Here is a 21,486-nt window from a genome sequence, read left to right on the forward strand (position 1 = left end):
CAGGAAAGGGACCACAAAGCATGACAAAAAACTTTTAGACAATAATTGCTCTACTTCAGCCAAACACCACAGAATAAACTGTGGCCCCAGTCCCACTGAGCTATTAGAAGGATTCAACCCACCTCCCATGTCTGTAGAGGTCCTTGGGGATCTTGAACTCTCCCCTTCCTCACTCAGGGAGGTATCAGTGGAAGCTTAGTGGGGAACATGGCCTCTTCCCCTATCTGGCAGTAACAAAAGTGGTACATTCACTTCTTCTGCCAGAGCAGTATCAGAAGAAGCCAGCTAAAACAGGTTTAAATAAGATGCAGAGTCTCATAACACAATACCAAAAATGCCCAGGTTTCAACAGAAATCACTCACAATACCAACCAAAAGGACAGGGCATGGGCAAGAGGGAAGTGGATTTAATTACAAAAGGGCAACTGAGAGGTCTTGTGCTGATAGAAATGTTCTATATCTTGGCTCATTAACGTCAATATTCTGGTTTTGAAGCCACAGTTTCGCAAGATGTTATCACTGGAGGACATGGACAGCAACAGTTTATAAACCAGAGAGATCATTAATCTGGCAGCCTCAACCACCAAGAATACACTAGGAGGCAAGGAATTAACTTCTGAAGATGAATGACCAAAATAGTTTGACACCTATATGCCCAAATTTAAACAAAGTATTCATAGAAGAATCTTACAAAATCAAATTATTTATTCTTCTTTCCCACACATTTCTAACAGATGTGATTACCTTTGTTTAGGTGCAGATTTGCTTAGATGCACAAATCTGAGGCGATAAATACCTGCTACAAGGAAAACAAAGGCAGCAATACTGAGGCTCAATTGACAATACGAAAATATTGGGGATAATGGGAAGAAACAGAAAACTATTAAAAAACAGATCCATACTAGATGCAATGTGTGGTATTTTGGATTGAATCCTGCAACTAAGAGCATTAGTGGAAAACTGGTGAAATTTAAATAAAGTCTGGAGTTTAGTTAATACTAATATACCAAAGTTGGTTTCTTAACTTTGATAAATGTACAATACTAATGTAAGATGTTGATATTAGGGAAAACTGGGTGAAGGGTGCATGAGAACCCTCTGTACGACCTTTGCTACTTTTCTGTAAACCTAAAACTATTCCAAAATAACAAGGTTATCTATCTTTATGCCAGTACCATACTATTTTAATTACTGTGGCTTTGTAATATATTTTGAAGTCGGGAAGTGTGATGCCGCCAGCTTTGTTCTTTTTCAAAACTGTTTTGGCTGGCTATTCAAGGTCTTTTGTGGTTCCGTATGAATTTTAGAATTGTGTTTTTCATTTCTGTAAGAAATGCCATTGGGATTTTGATAGGAATTGCACTGAATTGGTAAATTGCTTTGGGTAGTATGGACATCTTAACAATATTAAGCCTTCCAATCCATGAACATGGATATCTATTTGTTTGTGTCTTTAATTTCTTTCATGAATATTTCATAAGTTTTCAGTCTACAAGTCTTTCATTTCCTTAGTTAAGTTTATGCTTAAATATTTTACTCTTTTTGATGCTATTGTAAATGGGCTTTCTTAATTTCCTTTTCAGCTAATTATTTGCATATAGAAAACACACCTGATTTTTGTACGTTAATGTTTTATCCTGCAACTTTGCTGGATTCATTTATTAGTTCCAGCAGTTTTTTTAATGGTGTCGTCAGGGTTTTCTATATATAAGATCATGTCATCTGCAAGAGCGGACAATTTTACTTCTACCATTTCAATTTGTATGCCTTTAATTTCTTTTCCTTGCCTAACTGTTGTGGCTAGGATTTCCAGTACTATGTTGAACATACAGAGCAATGGAAATGAATAGAGAGATCAGAAATAAATCCACACATATAGAGTTACCTATAGATCTTCAATAATGGTGCCAAGAATGCACAGTGGGAAAAGGATACTCTCGTCAACAAACTGTGTTGGAAAACTGGATATCCATATGCAAAAGAATGAAACCCTCATCTTACACCACACATAAAAATCTACTCAAAATTAATTAAAGACTTAAACATAAGACCTCAAACTGTAAAACTCTAGAAGAAAACATAGGGGAAAAGATTCATGCCAGTGGCCTTGGCAATGATTTCATGGATATGATATCATAACCAAAACACACATGCAACAAAAGCAAAAACAAACAAGGGAAACTATGTCAAACAAAACTTTAAAAAGTTATTTTAAAAAAAGGATTCAGACTAAAAAAGTACATACCTCTTGGCCATTTGGTTGGGGGACAAGCTGCCCTAGACACTTCAATTAGCTGACACAAATGTTCATTATATATACAGAATGTCTAAGCAGCAAGACTTGCAAGCTCACTTTCAAAATGAGAAAAACTGACAACCCTAAGCTTTGAATGACATCCAAAGCTGATTTTTCTCATGTTAACGGCATCAATAGATGCCACTAGAATACAGACTGCCAAGTTCTTGGTTTGTTCTCTTTCTGTTGCTTCCATATGCCTAACTCCCATTCTTGCCCTTCAAGAAAGCACATGATTATTTAAGAAATATTTCCTTTAAAATGGTTATGATAACATTAGGAACCTTATAACAGGTTTCAGTTATTAGCAGAAGATAACTAGCTAGAATTCCTGACTCCAGGGTTATACCTAATAAATGAAGTGCTAAATAACCTGACTTACTTCAAAAGTACATAAATTGGATTTTAATAAGCAAGTCCGGTATTCCCTGGTTCTGAAATTATTACTTGAAATTATGACTTGAAGAACAGTTCCGTATGGTTCTGTACAGTTCAGAATGGTTGAACTGTATATGAGGTCCTTCTGTTGGTAACTATATAGCCTTCTGACCTACAACAATTGACCCACAGGTGTTTAATCTTTAAAGCTGGTACAAGATTTTTAGCTCCTGTGGTGCTACTTACCAAGATGTACATTTCTTGTTCTTTGAGATTTTTATTCCTTAAAACTAAAATATATTTCACTGCATTAATCTTCAATTTCACCCAGCAGATATTCGGTAAAGTTGAATCTTTTATTTGTCTTAGGTTATGTGGCATACTGTGTAACTGCTCACTTTTCAAGTCTCCATACAACCTATGATAATTTTCAGAAATTATTTACTGTAACATTTTTTCATATGATGTTTTGCTAAAGAGAAAGTTTCTTACCTTAGAAAAATACAGAAGATCTTTTAAAAAATAATATACTTTCTATGAAGCCTGGTAGATTATGTATAAACACATTTGCTACGCAACAGGCCAAAAATCTTAAAGAAAAATTTGCTTATAACAATGTGTAACCATGTGGTCTTCAAAAATTCCGTAGTTTGATGAAAATATCTTTTGTTTAAAATTATCTTCTGTTTTGACCTCTGATTGTTTCACCATAGGTAACTCAATTTCTAAAATATATCTAAAACGTCTAAATTTCTAGAATCTCTTAGGATATAAACTCTTTTAATTTGGTGGCTTAACAAAGAGCTTGAGGCCTGCAGATGCCAACCAGAACCCACCTCATTAATAGGGCTTGGCAATGCAAATTTAGTCACTAATTACACCAAGTGTGAAACACAAATTCCAAGGGAGCCACCTGAGATTTTTACTTTATTCTATTTTAAAATGTATTTTTATTTTAATCACTGTTGTGGCTGTTCCCTGAACTACAATTTCTATCTGATGAGCTTGTAAGTAAAGGAACTATTTACACTGCTACCTCTAGAAAGACTGGGACCCAGACTTAATGAGATAAAAATGACAGCACATGCCTATCTCAGTGACAAAAACTTAAATTTCAACTTAGTAATTAGCTTGTAACCTAGGTTTTCTGATACAATTATTATTCTCTCCACCAGTCCTAGACCATTACTACTTGGGTATTTTTACTCTAGTTTCAATTTTTTTCAATTTTTTTCTAGTTATACCTTTCATTGTAGGGTGCATCAAATCTTTGTAAAGTAAGCTTAAGAGAAATGCAAAATTTAAACAATGAGCCAAAGCATTTATTTCAAGTCCAGCCCTGAGGAACAGAACATCTGCTTATTTCTTCACATTTGTCTCAGTATAGAATGTTCTTCATGAGAGCAATGAAATAGAAATCAAAATATTATATTTATATTTACTAAACTCCAAACACAAGCAAGGCATGTGCTAGGCACAGGCTAGGTCCTTCACCTATAGTATTTCATTTAAAACTCACAGTAAGGAATCCTAAGGAGGCAAGGGAGCCTTCAGCAATTTAACCAAAAATCCTTAAAGAACAGTGGTTCTCACCCTTGGCAGCACACTGGGAATCGTTTGTGAAACTTTTAAAAATGCTGACGTCTAAGTCTTACTTCTACAAATTCTGATTTAACTGGCTTCAGGCACCAGGATTTTTAAAAGCTCTCCAGGTAATTCTGATGCACATCTAAGTGTTACAGAAAAATTTGGAAAAACCAGCTCTGAGGACTAAGATCTCAAGTGAACCTAAAAAAAACTCTATATTTTTACATTCAGTAAAATAAAAGAATACAGGTAATAGACTAAATAAAACATATGAAACTTAATTCCCATTTACCATCATCTATTTCTAGAAACTCGTCAGGGCTTCCTTTCTCTCTTAGTTTCAATGAGGCATTTTTAAATTCCTTTTGCTTTACTGTATGCATACTAGGCAATGTCACTGTCTTTCTTTTTTTTCTCATTGTCTGATTCCTCCACCATCCCAAAGTTTAATGCCTTTTGACGTTTGGTTTTTGACTCTAGAATTCACTATCCAGTGGTATGCTTGTGTTTAGTTTTAAAAAGTTATCTTTTAACATGTTAAAAGCATATTATTATTCTATTCCTATTTCAATAGAAGCTTTGCCAGGGATAAATGGTGAATTTAATGCTAGATTCAATTTGCTAAGGGCAATTTATATTTTTGCATCTATTTTTATAAATCTAAAAATTTACTGTTTTTCTTTTTTCTGTTTCATTCTTTTCCTGACAATTCCCACAGCTTTCTAGGTTTTAGAATAGTTCAACTAGCACAGCATTACCTGTTCCTTAAATTTTGATACTACAAAAGGAAGGAAGAAAGAAAAGAATGAAGGAAAAAAGGGAGAAAGAAGGAGAAAAAAATGGGAGAGGGAGAGAAGGAAAGCTGCTGCCAAAAGGATGTCATTAGAAAAATTAAACGCATTAAACTGCTTATTTTAATTGATAGTACATTCCAATAAAACCACTTGTAAGATAAGCATATAAACGTTACTGAGTACTGGGGGAGGGTGTTTTATTGTTCTTTTTTTTGAGGAGTGGGGAGGCAATTTAAAACATTTCTTCCATGGCTATTATACATCTATTTCTACCTGGTTCTAAGTTTTTTGTTTTCTGTGCTTTTTTTTTTTGTAATTTACATTTTATTTAAAAATTGTCCATTCTGACAAGATTTTCCATTGATTAGCCAAGAGCTGCATGTATAACTCCTGAAGTTATATGTGTCCTTATCTCTAATATTGATATTTATATTCACTCCCCCACCCCTTGATTGTGGCTCACCAGAGTAGCAGCTCATGGAGGTCAGGTGGGCAATGGAGCTTTTTTTTAAGCTCAGGTCCATCTCACAGTGGGACCAGTAGGTTGCCCATCTTGTGGCTATTTCCCAGTTCCAGATTGTGTAACTGGAACACACATACTTAGCATCTGGAAGAATCCCCATATTGGGTTCTAGGTTTCCTAAGGTTGACTTTTTACTTTTTACTAACAACTTGAAATGAGTTTTGGGTTGATTTATTTTCATTCTTTCTTGTTTGATAATAAAATTACTTAAGGCTATGTATAATTTAGTTGTACCCACATGTTTTTATGCGTAATAATCTCACTTGCAAGCTTCCTCTTTAAAATATCATTTTAAAAACATCATATGACCAATATTTTTCTCAACAATCGCTTAATTTCGGGTTTCACTTCATTGCAGTCTGAGAATATGACCTGTACTATTTCTACTCTAAAAAATTTGAGGTATTTTTGTAAGCCTTGAATATGCTCTTTTTTAAACGTTTTATGAACATTTAAAAAAATGTATGTTCTATTTATAGGGTAGAATATTTATTTTACAGCTACTAAATTAACTTTACTGATTATATTATTCAGATTTGTCACTACACAACCACTAGGAGATCCACTTAGGTTCAACTTAACATACAGGATCACAAGACTACTATAGGCTATCCTTAACATCAGTTTACTCAAAAGGCCATGGGGATGACATGATATCGCAAAATGGAAATGTGTAGAAAGATAAATTTTGCACCAATAAAAATGTTATGATCATAGGTGTATTTTTAGAACCCTGTAAAAATATGCTGCCTTTTCAAATGACTGTTTTCATGTTTTATGAAAGCATTTCTACTATAAACCAATTTAACCAAATTAAGGACTATCTCCATTCCAGCAATTTCCAGCAACAGAGTTATCTCTTTACACTAAAAATAAATCAATTCTAATATATAACTAAATTAATAAATAAGAGGAAGATGCCCTCCTTCCAGTCATCTTAACATCAGAGTAAAATGACTATATAACAAAGTGTAATAGAATACTGAATTTAATAACATCAATGTTATTAAATTAGATAACAACGGCCTGCTAGATATCTAAATATGTTACCACTTAGCAATGCCTCTGATTCTACTTCCTACTCAAAGATATTATTAATACTCATGTTTGTCCAATCTGTGACATAATATACTATAAAACCAAATATGTGCCATAATACATTGATCCAATTATATGTAGTTTCCAGGTGATACAGAGAATGGAAAAGATTTATAAACAGAAACAGTGAAGAAAACTCAGATGAGGTTTTCTATTTGCCATCTAAATGCTATCTTTGGATATGCTCAGTTTTCTGAATATCATTTATTTCTGTGTGTAACCTTATTAGAGAGACTGAGAACATCAGAGTGAGCCATCTACAGGCAACACCAGCTCCCTTCTCTCTGCTTATTGCTCCAACTGCCCCTATGGTTCCAGGGAGTGAGATCACTGAGCAAATATTACGAGAATCTCTACTTTCCTGATAAAATGCTCTACAAGGTCAAGCTATCAGGTGAAGGATCGCAGTGTAAGTGCTATAAACAGGAAATTCCACAAGAGAACTTTTAAAGCCAAGAACATTTAATAAGGAGCCAGTCAGCGCCCTCAATCTATTTCAAAAACTGGGATTATCATTTATCAAATTGTAAACCATCAATAATTTATAAAAATGACAGAATATGACGGGAATGAAAACTTTCCATTCTGACCATCTGCTGATATAGCAAAATTGTTAGAGAATTTGCAGTATTTTAAGACCTGCATTAATTCACTATTTCTGTGAAGGGAAAAACTGTTCTATGGCTGTTTAACCTGCATTTCCTGGAGTACCTGAAATGATCTCATACATGATTTAAATTACATTGTGTGTTTATTGTAGTAGGCATGCTTGGCACTAAACAAAGGAATAACTACACAGCAGTGCCTCCAGAACTGAATTATCTGTGGAAGTCAAGTGGAAAACTCAAAAAACAGCAACACTGTGATTAACAAAGATGTAACACTATGACAAGTCTTTAGAAAACAACACAATTCAAGCATTTCAAAATGTCTGTCCCACTATTACCTTTTAATGTTGGAGTTTATTTAAGTCTCAGAGAATCAAGCCTATCAACATTTGTTTACATAAAAACAGAGTAATCACAATCAGAATATCTACAATACCCATCGGATTTAAGACCATAAATGATCTTGTACCAGTCTCTGAGAATTACGCTTGTTCTTTATTCAAGGAATAAATTCATAGTGAAATGGAACAAGTAGAGTTTTAGGAGCAATTCATCAACACCTAGTTACCAAAGGCCAGATCTTTCCTGAAAAAAGTTCACCCAAATCTCCAGCTCATGTTAACTGCTGACTTACACGTTTAAGAAATGTGCTACCACTAGCATCTAATTCAATGAAAAGTTACTGAGAATCCATCTTGTACCATTCTACATCCACACCCTGTATGTAAAACACGTTTGGGGGGTGGGGTGGAGTTAAGGTAACAGGAAAATTAGTGGTGTGATAAATTTTTATATTAAATAGTAAAAAGCTGCTGCATCAAATGTCCTTTGGAATGAGGCAGCATTGTGTGTATGTGTGATGAAGGGAGGAGGTAAAGAGAGAAGATGGGGGAGGTGAAGAGGGTGCTGGCAGACAACAAAGAGAAGATATTGCTCTCAGGTATCCAGGTCAGAAGAAAGCTAGCTGGTTATGTGGTACATCCAATGGCATCGGTATTCACTGGGTGGAAGCAGTTAATCTGTAGTTAAATGAATGGCGTAGGAAATGAATGGAGTAGGAAAACACTGTCAAGTTCTCTTAGCAAGCATAACACTGCAAGCCTCTCCCCAACTGTATGGTTAAGCACAATCTCAAACCTTTTCTCGCCAAAAGTTTTCTGCTCTATTTTTTCATTTATTGAGAAATTTTTTAAAAAGCCATCAGATAGGGCTTCCCTGGTGGCGCAGTGGTTGAGAATCTGCCTGCCAGTGCAGGGGACACGGGTTCGAGCCCTGGTCTGGGAAGATCCCACATGCCACGGAGCAACTGGGCCCGTGAGCCACAATTACTGAGCCTGCGCGTCTGGAGCCTGTGCTCCGCAACAAGAGAGGCCGCGATAGTGAGAGGCCCTCGCATCGCGATGAAGAGTGGCCCCTGCTTGCCACAACTAGAGAAAGCCCTCGCACAGAAACAAAGACCCAACACAGCCATAAATAAATAAAAATAAAATAAATTAATTTAAAAAAAACACAGTATCTATGAAGTGCAATAAAACAAGTCTGCCTGCATTAAAAAAAAAAAAAAAAAAAGCCATCAGATGGTTAAATTTCTTTTTAAATACATATACTAGGTTGGCCAAAAAGTTCCTTCGGATTTTCCCAAACGAACTTCTTGGCCAACCCAATACATCTGGTCTACAATGAAAATAAATGAGAATAGGATTTACATGAGAAACACTGGCTTGATAACCAACTTAGAACATATAGGTATTCTGTAAAATAGCCAATAAGTGATTTTTTCCCCAAATAATTGAGTTTTACAACAACAACAACAAAATGACAAAGTGAAAAGATCCCCTTTTATTTAGAGAAACTCTTGACAGGATGTATTACAGTTTTTTTGAGTAGAACACAATTTTGTTTATAAAAGACAAAACCGTTTATAACATGCACTTATAGCTGTTCAGTTAAAAGAAAATCTGTGTGGATTTTTGGTGCAGTGGGCCCCACGGGTGGCAGCCTGTCAGGGATGATGAAAGGTAAGGGTTAATGGAGAGGCTGCATTGTTAATAGTTCTGGAGTTTGTGGAAATGAACAAAGGAAACAAAGAAGAGAACCTATAGTTTGACAATCAGTCACATTACATAACGGCCATTTTCTTAAAGAAAAAAACGAACATCTATAAAATTCGTATGTAAAGTATGCTAAGGAGTTATGAGACAAAGATCTATACAGATAACTTTAGTTCAAAGGAAAGAGAAGAAACAGTTATTAATAAGCAAGGCCTTCTACCCATGAAATGTGAATGTAACAATGAAAATGTGGACATAGTATTTCTGGAATTTAGGGTTTATACCCTAATTCACAAAATTCAAATGGTATCTGAAGTTTCATGGTCCACTGTCATTTATGCAGTCATAGCAGATGAATAAGCAAATTCATGGTAGAATATGGTTGTACAACAATCTTCTACAACACAAATCTGACCAGGTCACTCCTTTGATGACAACTTTTTAACGGCTCCCTATTCCTACCAAATAAAATCCAAATTCCTAGCTTTCTATGGCTGCTGTAACAACCACAAATTTATTACCTTCTGGTTCTGTAGATTAGAAGGCCAGAACAGTCTCACTGGGCCAAAATCAAGGTGTGTCAGCAGGGCTGCCTCCCTTTCTGAAGGCTCCAGGGGAGAATCTGTTTTCTTGGCTCTTCCAGATCTAGAAGCCTTCTTCCTCCATCTTCAAAGCAATAGCAGGTCGAGTCTTTCTGACACTGCATCATTCTGACCCTCTCCCTTCTGCCTCCCTCTTCACTTTTAAGGACTCTTGTGATTACATTTGGCCCACCTGGATAATCTCCCTTATGATCAGCTGATTAGCAACCTTAATTCCACTTTTGCTGTGTAACAAAACATAGTCACAGATGATACAACATATTCACAGGCTCCAGGGACTAACTAGGACATGGATATGCCTGAAGATGGAAGGGATTATTCTGCCTACCACACTTATCATATGGTATACCAGGCCCTCTACAACCCACCTTTTTTTTTTGACACACAGTAGGCAGCTAAATAAATGTCTGACATTCCTGCCACTACCCACAGTTCAGTGAAATAAAACAAAGAATTACTTGTCCTGAGTACTGCAGGATGTTTAGCAGCATCCTTGGCTCCTACCCACTAAATGCCAGTAGCACTTCTCTGGCCTTGTGACCATAAAAAATGTCTTTCAGACAATGCTGTAAGTCCCCTGGGGGGGGCAAAATTACACTCAGTTGAGAACCACTATTAAACAAGGATTTACTGTTTGTACGTAAAAGTAAATGTAAACCTACTTAATTCACACAATGACATAAAGCCATTTTGACTAGGGTTAAGAAAGTCATCAGTTTCTTCATTTCTTCCAGCTCAGTAAGAAAGTGTGGGGAAGAAATTAATTCTGGTTTAAGTTAAAAGAAAGTTACAAATAACACCTGGATAGTTTCTATAACAAAACTTTCCTCTTTTATATCTGTTTTTATTTTAAAGTAATTTATTTCAAGGTGACAGTTCCTGAAAAATCCAATGACTTATTAATATGATCTTCACATAAATAAGTACAAAATTGTGCAAAGCTGTTTTAAATCATTTCACTTTGCTAGGGTTTATGTAAAAATGAATTAGAGTGGCTAGGATATAGTGAAATCCGTATCATTTAATTTGTAAATTCTTTAGTTAACAAATCCTCTTTCATCAGAAGTGATATTTTATTTGTGAACATATCACTTTATGCAGGAGAATTAAATCATTTTAATTGTTTTAAATTAATATAAATGGACATGTTCTTTCTCATATTTTCTTCATTTGACTCTGAATCACGGTAGCACACCCTAGCTTTTGGTATAAGCTATGTCTTTATTCACATCACACAGTTAGGGTGAGACGACAAAGAAGCAATTGCTTACAATGCACTGCTCAAAAGAACTAGCTGGAGTATGTATATATGTATGTATGTATGTATGTATTAGACTGATCTAAGGAATATTTTAAAAGGAAAATAAATCTGCAATTCTTAGCATCAAAATAGCCAGTCTCATGCCTCTGACTTTCAAACAATACAGTTTTTGCTGTTTTCCAGCATAACTCTTTCCCACTTCAGACCAAGGTAATTAACAATTATTTAGTAAGTGTTCAGTTTACCTTAAAAGTTATATTATGGTGAATTTTCAAGTAAAATATCCTCAGAAACATCATTAATGAGTATTAAAACACATTGTTAGGCTACAGTAATTAAAATAGGCAGGGTTACAGACTACAATTTGGAGTTCTGAAATAAATCCATGCAAATCTGGCAACGGAGAATCTGATTGATAAAGGTGGCATTTCAAAACAGTAAAGACAAGACAGGCTACTGATTAATTTTGTGACACAAGCCATATGTGTATGTATGTGCGTGTGTGTATTTATATATTTATATACATATACATGTATATACAAAAAAAGCTGATGCTCTACTTCACTCCTTTATCAAAAAATTTCCAGTTAAAGATTTAAATGAAATAAGCCCATAAAAACACAAGAAATGATTTCTTAAGAGTGGGGTAGCCATTCCAATCACTCCATAAAATCATACACAACAAAATAAGAGTTCGAAAACAAAGTCAAAAACCAAAAAATGCCGTCAAATTAAAGAGGTGAAAACAACTACCATGGAAAACTCAATATACAGTGATGATCTCTCAAAGAGCAGTGCAGATCTGGATTGATCATGTCCTCAGAAGACAGCACTTCATCTTTCAGAAAGAGGGTCAAATGAAGTGAAAAGCAAAAAAGCCTCACTGATAGCTGTGAGGGGAAATCTGAGAACTGAAGCAGAGACAATTTGCAAAACTGTACCAGGACTCACAAAACAGAAAAACTATCCTAAACCATGACATGCAAGACAAGCAATCTAAACCCATACTATTTTACCACAGCTCATTTAGATCCACGTATTCCAAGACAAGAAAACTGACAACTGATCCAATGGTAACTGCATGAACTCGTGTTAAAGGTAAGACCAGTGACTGACCCAGCAAATTGACTGGCTTACAAATTCTGACCAATCCCTGACAAGACCATTCTGTAACTAAACTTCAGCTCCCTAAACCCTATAAAAACTCTTCCTTGATTCATTCACTGTGACACATCCTATGGTTCCCCAATGTGTACATTCTCCCTTGTAGTAGCAAGCTAATGAACCTAACTTTGTTCCTAGTTTTAGATAGATAGATAGATAGATAGATAATAGATAGGTAGATAGATAGATAGAAACAAAGATGAGAATTAAGGACTGATTTCTTTAATCTATAAACAGCTTGTTCAGGTTACTGACTGTCGCCTAACAAACTAGTCCAAACTAGGCGGCATAAAATAACAACTATTTTTTAATGTTAATGGAGTCAGTGAAGCCATCTTGGAGTCAGAACCACCTGAAGAGTCACTCACTCATGTGTCTAGCAGTTAATGCTGGTTGTTCTCTGGGACTTCTGTTGGGGAAAATAAGACCTATGTTCTCCTTGTGGATGCTTGGGTTTCCTTACAGCATGGCAGCTGGCTTCCAAAAATAAGTGTCCCTAGAGAACAAGGTGGAAGCTATATCTAATGATCTAGACTCAGAAGTCATAAAGCACCAGCAAGCCTGACCAGTTTCAACAAAAGGAAATACAGGCCTAACATCTTAATGGGAAAGAATGTCAAAGTCACATTTTAAGAATAGCATACGGAATGGGAGATATTATTATGACCATTCTTGGGAAACATAATCTGTCAGAAAATTCTTATTTAAAAGCAAAAAACCAAACAAATAAAATTTCTAACAGAAAAATATAAACAAGTCATTCATCAAACAAAGGGATATAAATGAGCTACAAGCATCTGAAAAAGGCTAAGCCTCACTCATAATTAGTGAAAGTACCTTAAACAACAAATTACTGCTTTCTAACTATCATATTGTCCAGGGTACAGAACAACTCATGTACCACCACTGGGCACATAAATTTAAATTGTTAGTTGTTTACCTTGAAGTGACGTGCTTACTTTCGAGAAAATGCATGCCGAATGCTCAAGTCTGAATGATCATGTTTATCTTTCAGCTGCTCTTCCACTTCCACATTCAAGTAGTGTTCATGAAAAAGGTTTAACTCAGCTCATAACTCAATCACAAAAGTACCTTTCCTCAAGACCAACCACTGTCAGAGAATATTCCCATTTTGACACATAAAATATTTAAAAGATGAGCACTCAAGAGTGGAGATATATGAAAATTAATAATTTGTACTATGTCATCAAAGACATTCTTAAATGAAACTGGCTTTAAAAACAAAAAACTAAGTGTACGGTAGTGGAGAATATGATGACTCCTAGTATAGTTTGCTGTCACTGACCTTATTAATGCTGAAGTGCCAGCAGTTATACCCACCACTGGGTACCCAACATTGTTTTAGCACCACCAGTACAAATGTTCACACAATGAAAAGGGAAATAATATCTTAGTATTATTATGAAATCATTATTATTATTATTATTATTATGAAACAATAATACTGTTGAAAGGGTCTGGGGAACCCCTAGTTATCTGTGGGCTACACTTTGAGAACTGCTGCACAAGAGATGCATGGGATGGAGATCCATTCAATGGAATGTCATCGTGTGCAGCTATTAGAAGAAATAATGCAAATCTAAATTTATGTACAGGAAATATGCTCATGCATTTACTACATTTAAGAGGAATCAAGCAGCAAAATAGAATGTATAGTGTTTCTAATTTGTGAACTACATACAGATGTTTATATATGTAAACTAAATGTTTGGAAAGATACATATAATGTTAGTAAACGTTGCGTTGGGGAAACGGTATTCCACATTATACAATGATTTTGTGATTTTTTAAAATAAGTATAGGTTACTTTTATAATTAAAAAAAAGTCTTCAAAATAGGAACTTCCTTACGTAGAACAATTCTTTGAAAAGGATTCTTAAATTTCCCTTTCCTCAAAAGATAGGCTCCTTATAAAAACACAATTAGCATACTGATAATTTATTGAGAAAAAGAAAGAAGCAGAAGAGGAAAGCAGGAATAGAGTAGGAAAACCCATCAAGAAGACAGTCTAAAGTTCACTGGAATGTTACCTAAGTTCTCCCAAACCAGGTCATATTCTTCATCTAAAAATATGAAGACTTTATTTACATTGAGTCAATACCACCTTGCCAAAGTTTCCAAGTGAACAGTGGCAAATTACTGAACTCTTCCTGATTAAGGTTTTCAGTAACAATTCAAGTAAATAATGAATAATGAGGCTGCCTATTTTTTTAATACTCAAGAACAATACTGATGTCAGCAGGGAATTAATCTGAGATCTCAACTAAAAGCAAAAACTTAGAAGCCATCACTTTATTTAGTTCCAAGAGCATTTTCAATAGAATTTTCTTTTCTAGTGTCTTTTGATTACTATGATGTAGCCTACTGTCAAAGATCTTAACTTCTTGATCTCAGACTATTTTTTGATTAACATTTTAGCTCCGTCACAGGGAAAAACTGCTGTCTCAGGAGGATGCCTGGTTATCAATTTGTGTCTTTATTACATCTCAGTTGGATTATTCAAGTCATTATTTCCTATCCTCTTGGATGGTTTAATGTTACTTGCAATTCCACAGTTTGTAAGAGCTGAATTAACCACTGCAATAGCATATTTCAAGATATGGGGTAAGTTAAACATTGATTTTGAAGTCTCACTTGGTACAGAAAGTTTTGTTCAATCCAACTTTTGAAATATTTAGTATTTTTTATATAGCTGGCCTTAGGTATATTAAAAATATACCTAGGATAACCTTTTTTACGTTTTAGCATCACCTAGAAATGAAGATAAGGATATATTAACAGCAGTATAGCAGTCAGTCAAACTTATAGGTCAAATCTAAGCAAAGCATAGATAAAAACAAGTAGATCCTCCCATTTTAAGAAACTGGCTTTGTAATAAGCTAATGGCATTGAATATTTTTTAAAAATATGTATGTATTTACCAACATACACAAGAAAATAGGTTCTGTGGGTACATAAACATGCTAGCAGAGAAAATACTGATTATAAAGATCAATGCTTTGTACATGGTGAGCATTCAAAAATGCATATGGAATGAATACAAAAGAAAAATAGTTCATTTTGAAGATGCTACTCTATTGCCACTGGGTGGAGGTCAAGAGAAGCAGTTGTGTAACTGCAGCAGGTAGAATTATTTGGTACCGGACTAAGAGTCAACAGAGAACTACTTTTAAGAGAATGGTGGACTGGGAGGATTTACACACAACTTTAATAAATTGGGCCTTAAGAGAATCAGACTGGTGAAAATATGTTAAGTGACAACCAAAAATAAGTGACAGCAAGCAAGCAATATAAAAATTTAACCAGTACAACTGCTTTACTTGCAAAATCAGAAGCAATCATTTACAGTCACTATTTTTCAAACTGTTCTTTAATATTAAAGTTTAAGAATTGAGTTTTAAAGCTTTCTAGGAGGCAGAGGAACAAAGACAAATTTTACCTATTTATAATGTTTTTTAAAATTAGATATCAATAAAAACATTCATAATGAACAATTTAGATCTGATTTTCTTGTTAACAAACCAGCTTCTGAATGGCTTTTTCCTATTATCTATCTACAGACTTTATAGATCACTATGTACCAAAGACTGAAGAAAAAAACGAAAACATCTCAGCAATTCTGAAGGGAAAAAAAAGAATCAGATGGCAGGCCATAAAGTAACAAATGTGAGTACTTCTATGTTAATGATTAAAAAGCATTCAAGCCTATACTTCTATAGTTTCATTCAAGCAGTAGCATAAAAAATATCCAGTAGTATGATAAATGAGAAAAATCTGACAATTAGTATAATAGATTTTCAGGGGCCATCTATGATACTGTTATAGGTTACGTAAACAGCCTGTAAATATTTCATATTCTCGTTGAATAAAGAAAAATCAGAAAATGGGACATCTTCCATTGTTATCAAAATAAAATTTGAAAACTTTACAAATTAAGCAGGGATTAAATAAAACAATTTTTATTTTCAGTAGTAAAAAGTTGTATCAAAAGATTATTTTAGTAATGTGAAAATAAGAGAAACGATTTTTTTCTTTCAATACTTTAAAAATGCTGCTCTGCTACTGGCTTGCCTGCACTGTTTCCAATGACAAGTTTGCCACTGTCCTTATCTCTTTCCCTCTCTACATAATGTGTCTTTTTCCATTACGCTAGGAGGTGGATCCAAAAAGATATTGCTGTGTTTTATGTCAAAGAGTTTTCCTCTGGGAGTTTTATAGTATCCAGTCTTACATTTAGGTCTTTGATCCATTTTGAGTTTATTTTTGTGTGTGGTGTTGGAGAATGTTCTAATTTCATTCTTTCTTTTTTTTTAATTTATTAATTTTATTTATTGATTTTTGGCTGCACTGGGTCTTCGGTGCTGCATACAGGCTTTCTCTAGTTGTGGTGAGTGGGGGCTACTCTTTGTTGCAGTGCGGTGGCTTCTCTTGTTGCGGAGCATGGGCTCTAGGCACATGGGCTTCAGTAGTTGTGGCACATGGGCTCAGTAGTTGTGGCTAGTAGGCTCTAGAGCACAGGCTCAGTAGTTGTGGCGCACGGACTTAGTTGCTCCGCAGCATGTGGGATCTTCCCAGACCAGGGCTCGAACCTGTGTCCCCTGCATTGGCAGGTGGATTCTTAACCACTGTGCCACGAGGGAAGCCCCAATTTCATTCTTTTACATGTAGCTGTCCAGTTTTCCCAGCACCACTTATTGAAGAGACTGTCTTTCTCCACTGTATATTCTTGCCTCCTTTGTCATAGATTAACTGGCCATAGGTGCGTGGGTTTATCTCTGGGCTTTCTATCCTTTTCCACTGATCTATATTTCTGTTTTTGTGGCAATGACATACTGTTTTGATTACTGTAGCTTTGTAGTATAGTCTGAGGTCGGGGAGCCTGATTCCCTCAGCTGTTTTTCTTTCTCAAGATTGCTTTAGCTATTAAGGGTCTTTTGTGTTTCCATACAAATTTAAAATTTTGTTCTACTCTATGAAAAATGCAATTGGTAATTTGATAGAAATTGCACTGAATCTGCAGATTGTCTTGGGTAGTATAGTCATTTTGACAATATTGATTCTTCCAATCCAAGAACACAGTAAATCTTTCCATTTGTTTGTGTCATTTTTTATTTCTTTCACCAGGGTCTTATAGTTTTCAGAGTACAGGTCCTTTGTCTCCTTAGGTAGGTCGGATTTTGCTTTTAAGCTTTGTTTGGCAGGATCAGAGCAATACCTAATCTAGGGCTAATTTTGCTCCACTACTGAGGTAATACAATTCTGAGTCCTCTACCTAATACTCTGTGAATTCTGAGATTTCCACTCTGACATGAGGGACTACTCCCTGCTCTGTGTCAGCTCTGAGTATTGTTCTCATAACAATCCATTCTGGAGGTTCTTTCTCTGGACTTGGGTAACTTCTGCACTTGTATGTGCTAATCAGTACTCAGGTGAAGACTGAGAGGGGACCCACTGAAGATCCCCAAAATTCTATGTGAGCAGCTTCCTCTTCCCTGGTAGTCTGAGCCACTCTGGTGTCCTCAGATTTCCAGCTTCCTCTCCTCAAATCAGAGAGACCACTGGGCTCCCTAGGCCACTCTCTGGAAACTGAAGGCAGTAAGATGTGGCAATCACAGCAGGCTCACAGTGTCTGTTTTTTGTTTCTCAGGGATCATTGTCTTTTGTATTCTGATCTCCAATATCTTTTTTAAAATGCAGGTGGTAAAGGTAGTCAAAACATACAGAAAAGTTGCTACATAAGTCTAGCAGAGGGCAAGATTATTTCTGTAACTGGGTATGGGTAGGAAAGGTGATCAGTGAGAAGAGAGAGTACCTCATGAGAAAAATGGCAAAAGAGTAAGCTGAGTGGAGAGAAGGAGGATAAAGGGGCTACTCCAGATGGAAGGACTAGTATGAACTCCATAACAGAGACAAAAAAACATAGATATGAACGGAGATAAGTTATTTGGTTTAGGAGACAGTGTGGGGAAAAAGGAAGACAAGGCTCAAAAGCTTGGCTGGAATCATACTACAGAGGTCTGTAAAGATTAACAAGGAGTTAAATTCTTATTGCAGTGGTTCTCAACCCTGGTTGTACATCCAAATAATATGTGCCCCTTTAAAGAAATATGTGTGCTTGATTCCCAGGCCCAGAAATGTAGTAGGTCTAAAGCAGGGCGGCAAAGGATATGGTTTGCCCAAAGTTAAAAACAGCAGAAAAACAAGGAAATCTAGGTTAAAAGCTGGGAAAGTGATTATGAAAACAAGGACGAATTATGGGGCTCCAGATAAAGGTACAAAACAGATTTACCAGGAGAAAAGGAATAGTTAGTAAGGAAGAAGAAGAGGTTGTGATGAGAGAGAAATGTCAGAGTTCAGGATTTTGGATGAGATCAGTTCCAAATTAGGATAAGTTCAAGATTTAGCATGAGAAATAGAGTTGAAAAATGTAACAGAATTGGGCAAGTTGAGGAAAAGCAGAAAGCTCTAAATTCATAACCAGCGTGACATTTCATGCAAGTTGAATACTAAAGAGTATTTTCAACAGTTGTATAATTTACCTTGATTACTCAATGTTATAGGGTAAGGATTCTCAAAAGGCAGTTCAGAAACCACCAATAATAAGATAATGTATTAATCTCATATTATTTGTAAAATAAAAATGTCTTTTTAACATGCATTTCAAAATTGAATTAAACTGATATTGAATTAAGAAGAAGACAGTACCTTATTAGTGACAATCAAATACAATTTTGTCTTTCTACTAGTTCTGCTGAGTTTTTTAGAGGTAAATGGGAACAGGCAAAAGAATAATCTTACTGGTTCTCAGTGATCAAAACTGTTCAGGCCTAGGGTCAGGACAGGAATAAAGACGCAGACATAGAGAGTGGACTTGAGGACACGGGGAGAGGGAAGGGTAAGCTGGGACGAAGTGAGAGAGTGGCATGGACTTATATATACTACCAAATGTAAAATAGATAGCTAGTGGGAAGCAGCTGCATAGCACAGGGAGATCAGCTTGGTGCTTTGTGACCACCTAGAGGGGTGGAATGGGGAGGGTGGGAGGGAGACACAAGAGGGAGGGGATATGGGGATATATGTATACGTATAGCTAATTCACTTTGTTATACAGCAGAAACTAACACACCATTGTAAAGCAATTATACTCCAATAAAGATATTTTTTAAATAAATAAATAAATATTATGTAACAACCTAAAATTTAAAAAAAACCTGTTCAGGGAGAGTTTACAATGTCCCACCCCAAACCACCACTATAGTGCACCCTGCTGACATTATATTTGAACTAAAAATTTACAAAACGACATTGTGGAATATTCGCAACTGATAATAAGGTAACTTTCCCTCCAACAATGTATTCTATATTCCAAATGTAAGTAAAAGTCTGAGGAAAACTACTGTATTTCATAGTTAGGCAAATAAGTTTTCAGGGAGAGCTGATGAGAAGGAAGGAAGCTGAAGGGAGAGGGAGAAGAGGGAGGGAAACAGAGGCAGAAGTGGAGGAAGAGGCCGTCTATCTGCTCTCAGAAAGAGAAATATCAGGTACCTGTAGGCTATGATTTTCAGACAAGTTCCACTCCCACAATGCAGCACTTGGCCCTCCCTGACCCAGCGCTGTATTTGGCAATAGCAGCACAGGAGACAATACTCACTCGAAGGCAAAATGCAAGGCATGCTCAGGATTTATTATATTTGCCACAAGATTTAGGATCTGGTCATGAATTTATCAAATAAAATGCAACCCAACCTAACATATCATCAATTTGCTTAGCTGTGCTACAGCAAAAGCAGAAGACCATATGAATGATGTTTAGATAGACCTTTATTTGTGCTACTGCTTCTACTAGCACAAGTGAGTGAGAAGCTAGTGTAGTTTTAATAATGTTCAACTTATTTATACCCCATTATCAATCAAAGCATCTATTAAGTATGTATAAAACTAGATTATTATTTACAGAAACAGATTATCAAAATATTTCTAGGGCTTAAACTTTAACAGGAAAGCATGATCAACACAGCTTTACTTATTATATCAAATGTTTCATTAATAATGCTTTCTTAGCAGGTACCAAAGCATTGCCAGAAAGCATTAATATGCTCAAAAACTTAAATTTGAGAAGTGTCAATGTATAAATGCCTAGTATGTCACATTTCACAAAAAAAGAAATTATAAGGAACTTAAAATGTTAAGGTATTAGCTAGATTCTTTATAGAAGAGGTCATGGAATTACCATTCTACTACTGGAGTATACTGGACAGAGAGGAAACTTAGAAATGAAGTGAAACGTTTAAGCTACGTTCAATCTTCTCAGAATTAGTTCCCCCCAAATAGATAGAACAGAGAAGAGCTGGATAAAAAAGCACACAATCAAAAGTCTGGACAGCTTAATAGCTTTCCTGAACAGAAATTTCATCCTTATTTAAGATGAAATATAGAGAATTCTCATAAACATATGGAAAATCATTTGGCACATTTGATATAATACTAATCATCCACCTTTCTGAATTATAATCACTGCTGCTTCGCTCTACCAAAGCAGCTACTGAAATGAAGACGCCACGTTTTGGGACTACTTTAAGACAACAATGACAGTCAGTAAATCAGACTTTCAACTATGTAATCTTGGAATCAAGTAGCTACACTTTTTCTTCCGAGTAAATAAAAAATTTCATTTTAAAATGAAAAAACTCTTTGATGTTAGATTGGTTTTTCTTTTGAATAATAATTCATAATCACCTACCAGCAAACACTTCCGCTTGAAACTACAACCAAGACACATTTAGATAATTCTCAAAAAATTTCTAATGTTAAAGACATCACAGTACAAGAATGATGATATAATTACAGAAAGAAAATACATAATTTATTCTTGTAACCCCGAAGATACAGTGAAACTAATTTTATTTGTTTTTGAAAAGTTACTGAAAAATTAGCACTGTATTCATAATTATATTTATTCAAGGCTAAGATACATAATCTCAGCATTAATCATAAACACTGTGGTATTTATCAGCATAAGACTAAAAGCCTTATGGCTAAGGCACTGGAAATCTTTAATAGAGATGACAATATAAATCTACATCAAATAGCTACTGTGACGACT

The 21,486-nt window shown here is 35.4% G+C and overlaps 1 protein-coding gene across 5 annotated transcripts in view; it reads right to left on the minus strand.

Moving 5' to 3' along the window:
• The window catches only part of IPO11 (importin 11), a 239,983-nt gene that overhangs the window by 44,782 nt on the left and 173,715 nt on the right, over positions 1–21,486 (minus strand). The window contains exon 30 of one of the 5 annotated variants that reach the window (XM_082457117.1): positions 3,054–3,092. The exons of the other annotated variants lie outside the window; for them this stretch is intronic. Coding sequence (XP_082313243.1) covers positions 3,069–3,092 — 24 coding nt within the window. The 3' untranslated portion in view covers positions 3,054–3,068. Of the gene's footprint in view, positions 1–3,053; positions 3,093–21,486 lie in introns of those variants that run through there. 5 annotated transcript variants of the gene reach the window in all.

Source organism: Balaenoptera physalus (genome assembly GCF_965194825.1).
Source record: "Balaenoptera physalus genome assembly, chromosome: 3".
Lineage (NCBI taxonomy): Eukaryota > Metazoa > Chordata > Mammalia > Artiodactyla > Balaenopteridae > Balaenoptera > Balaenoptera physalus.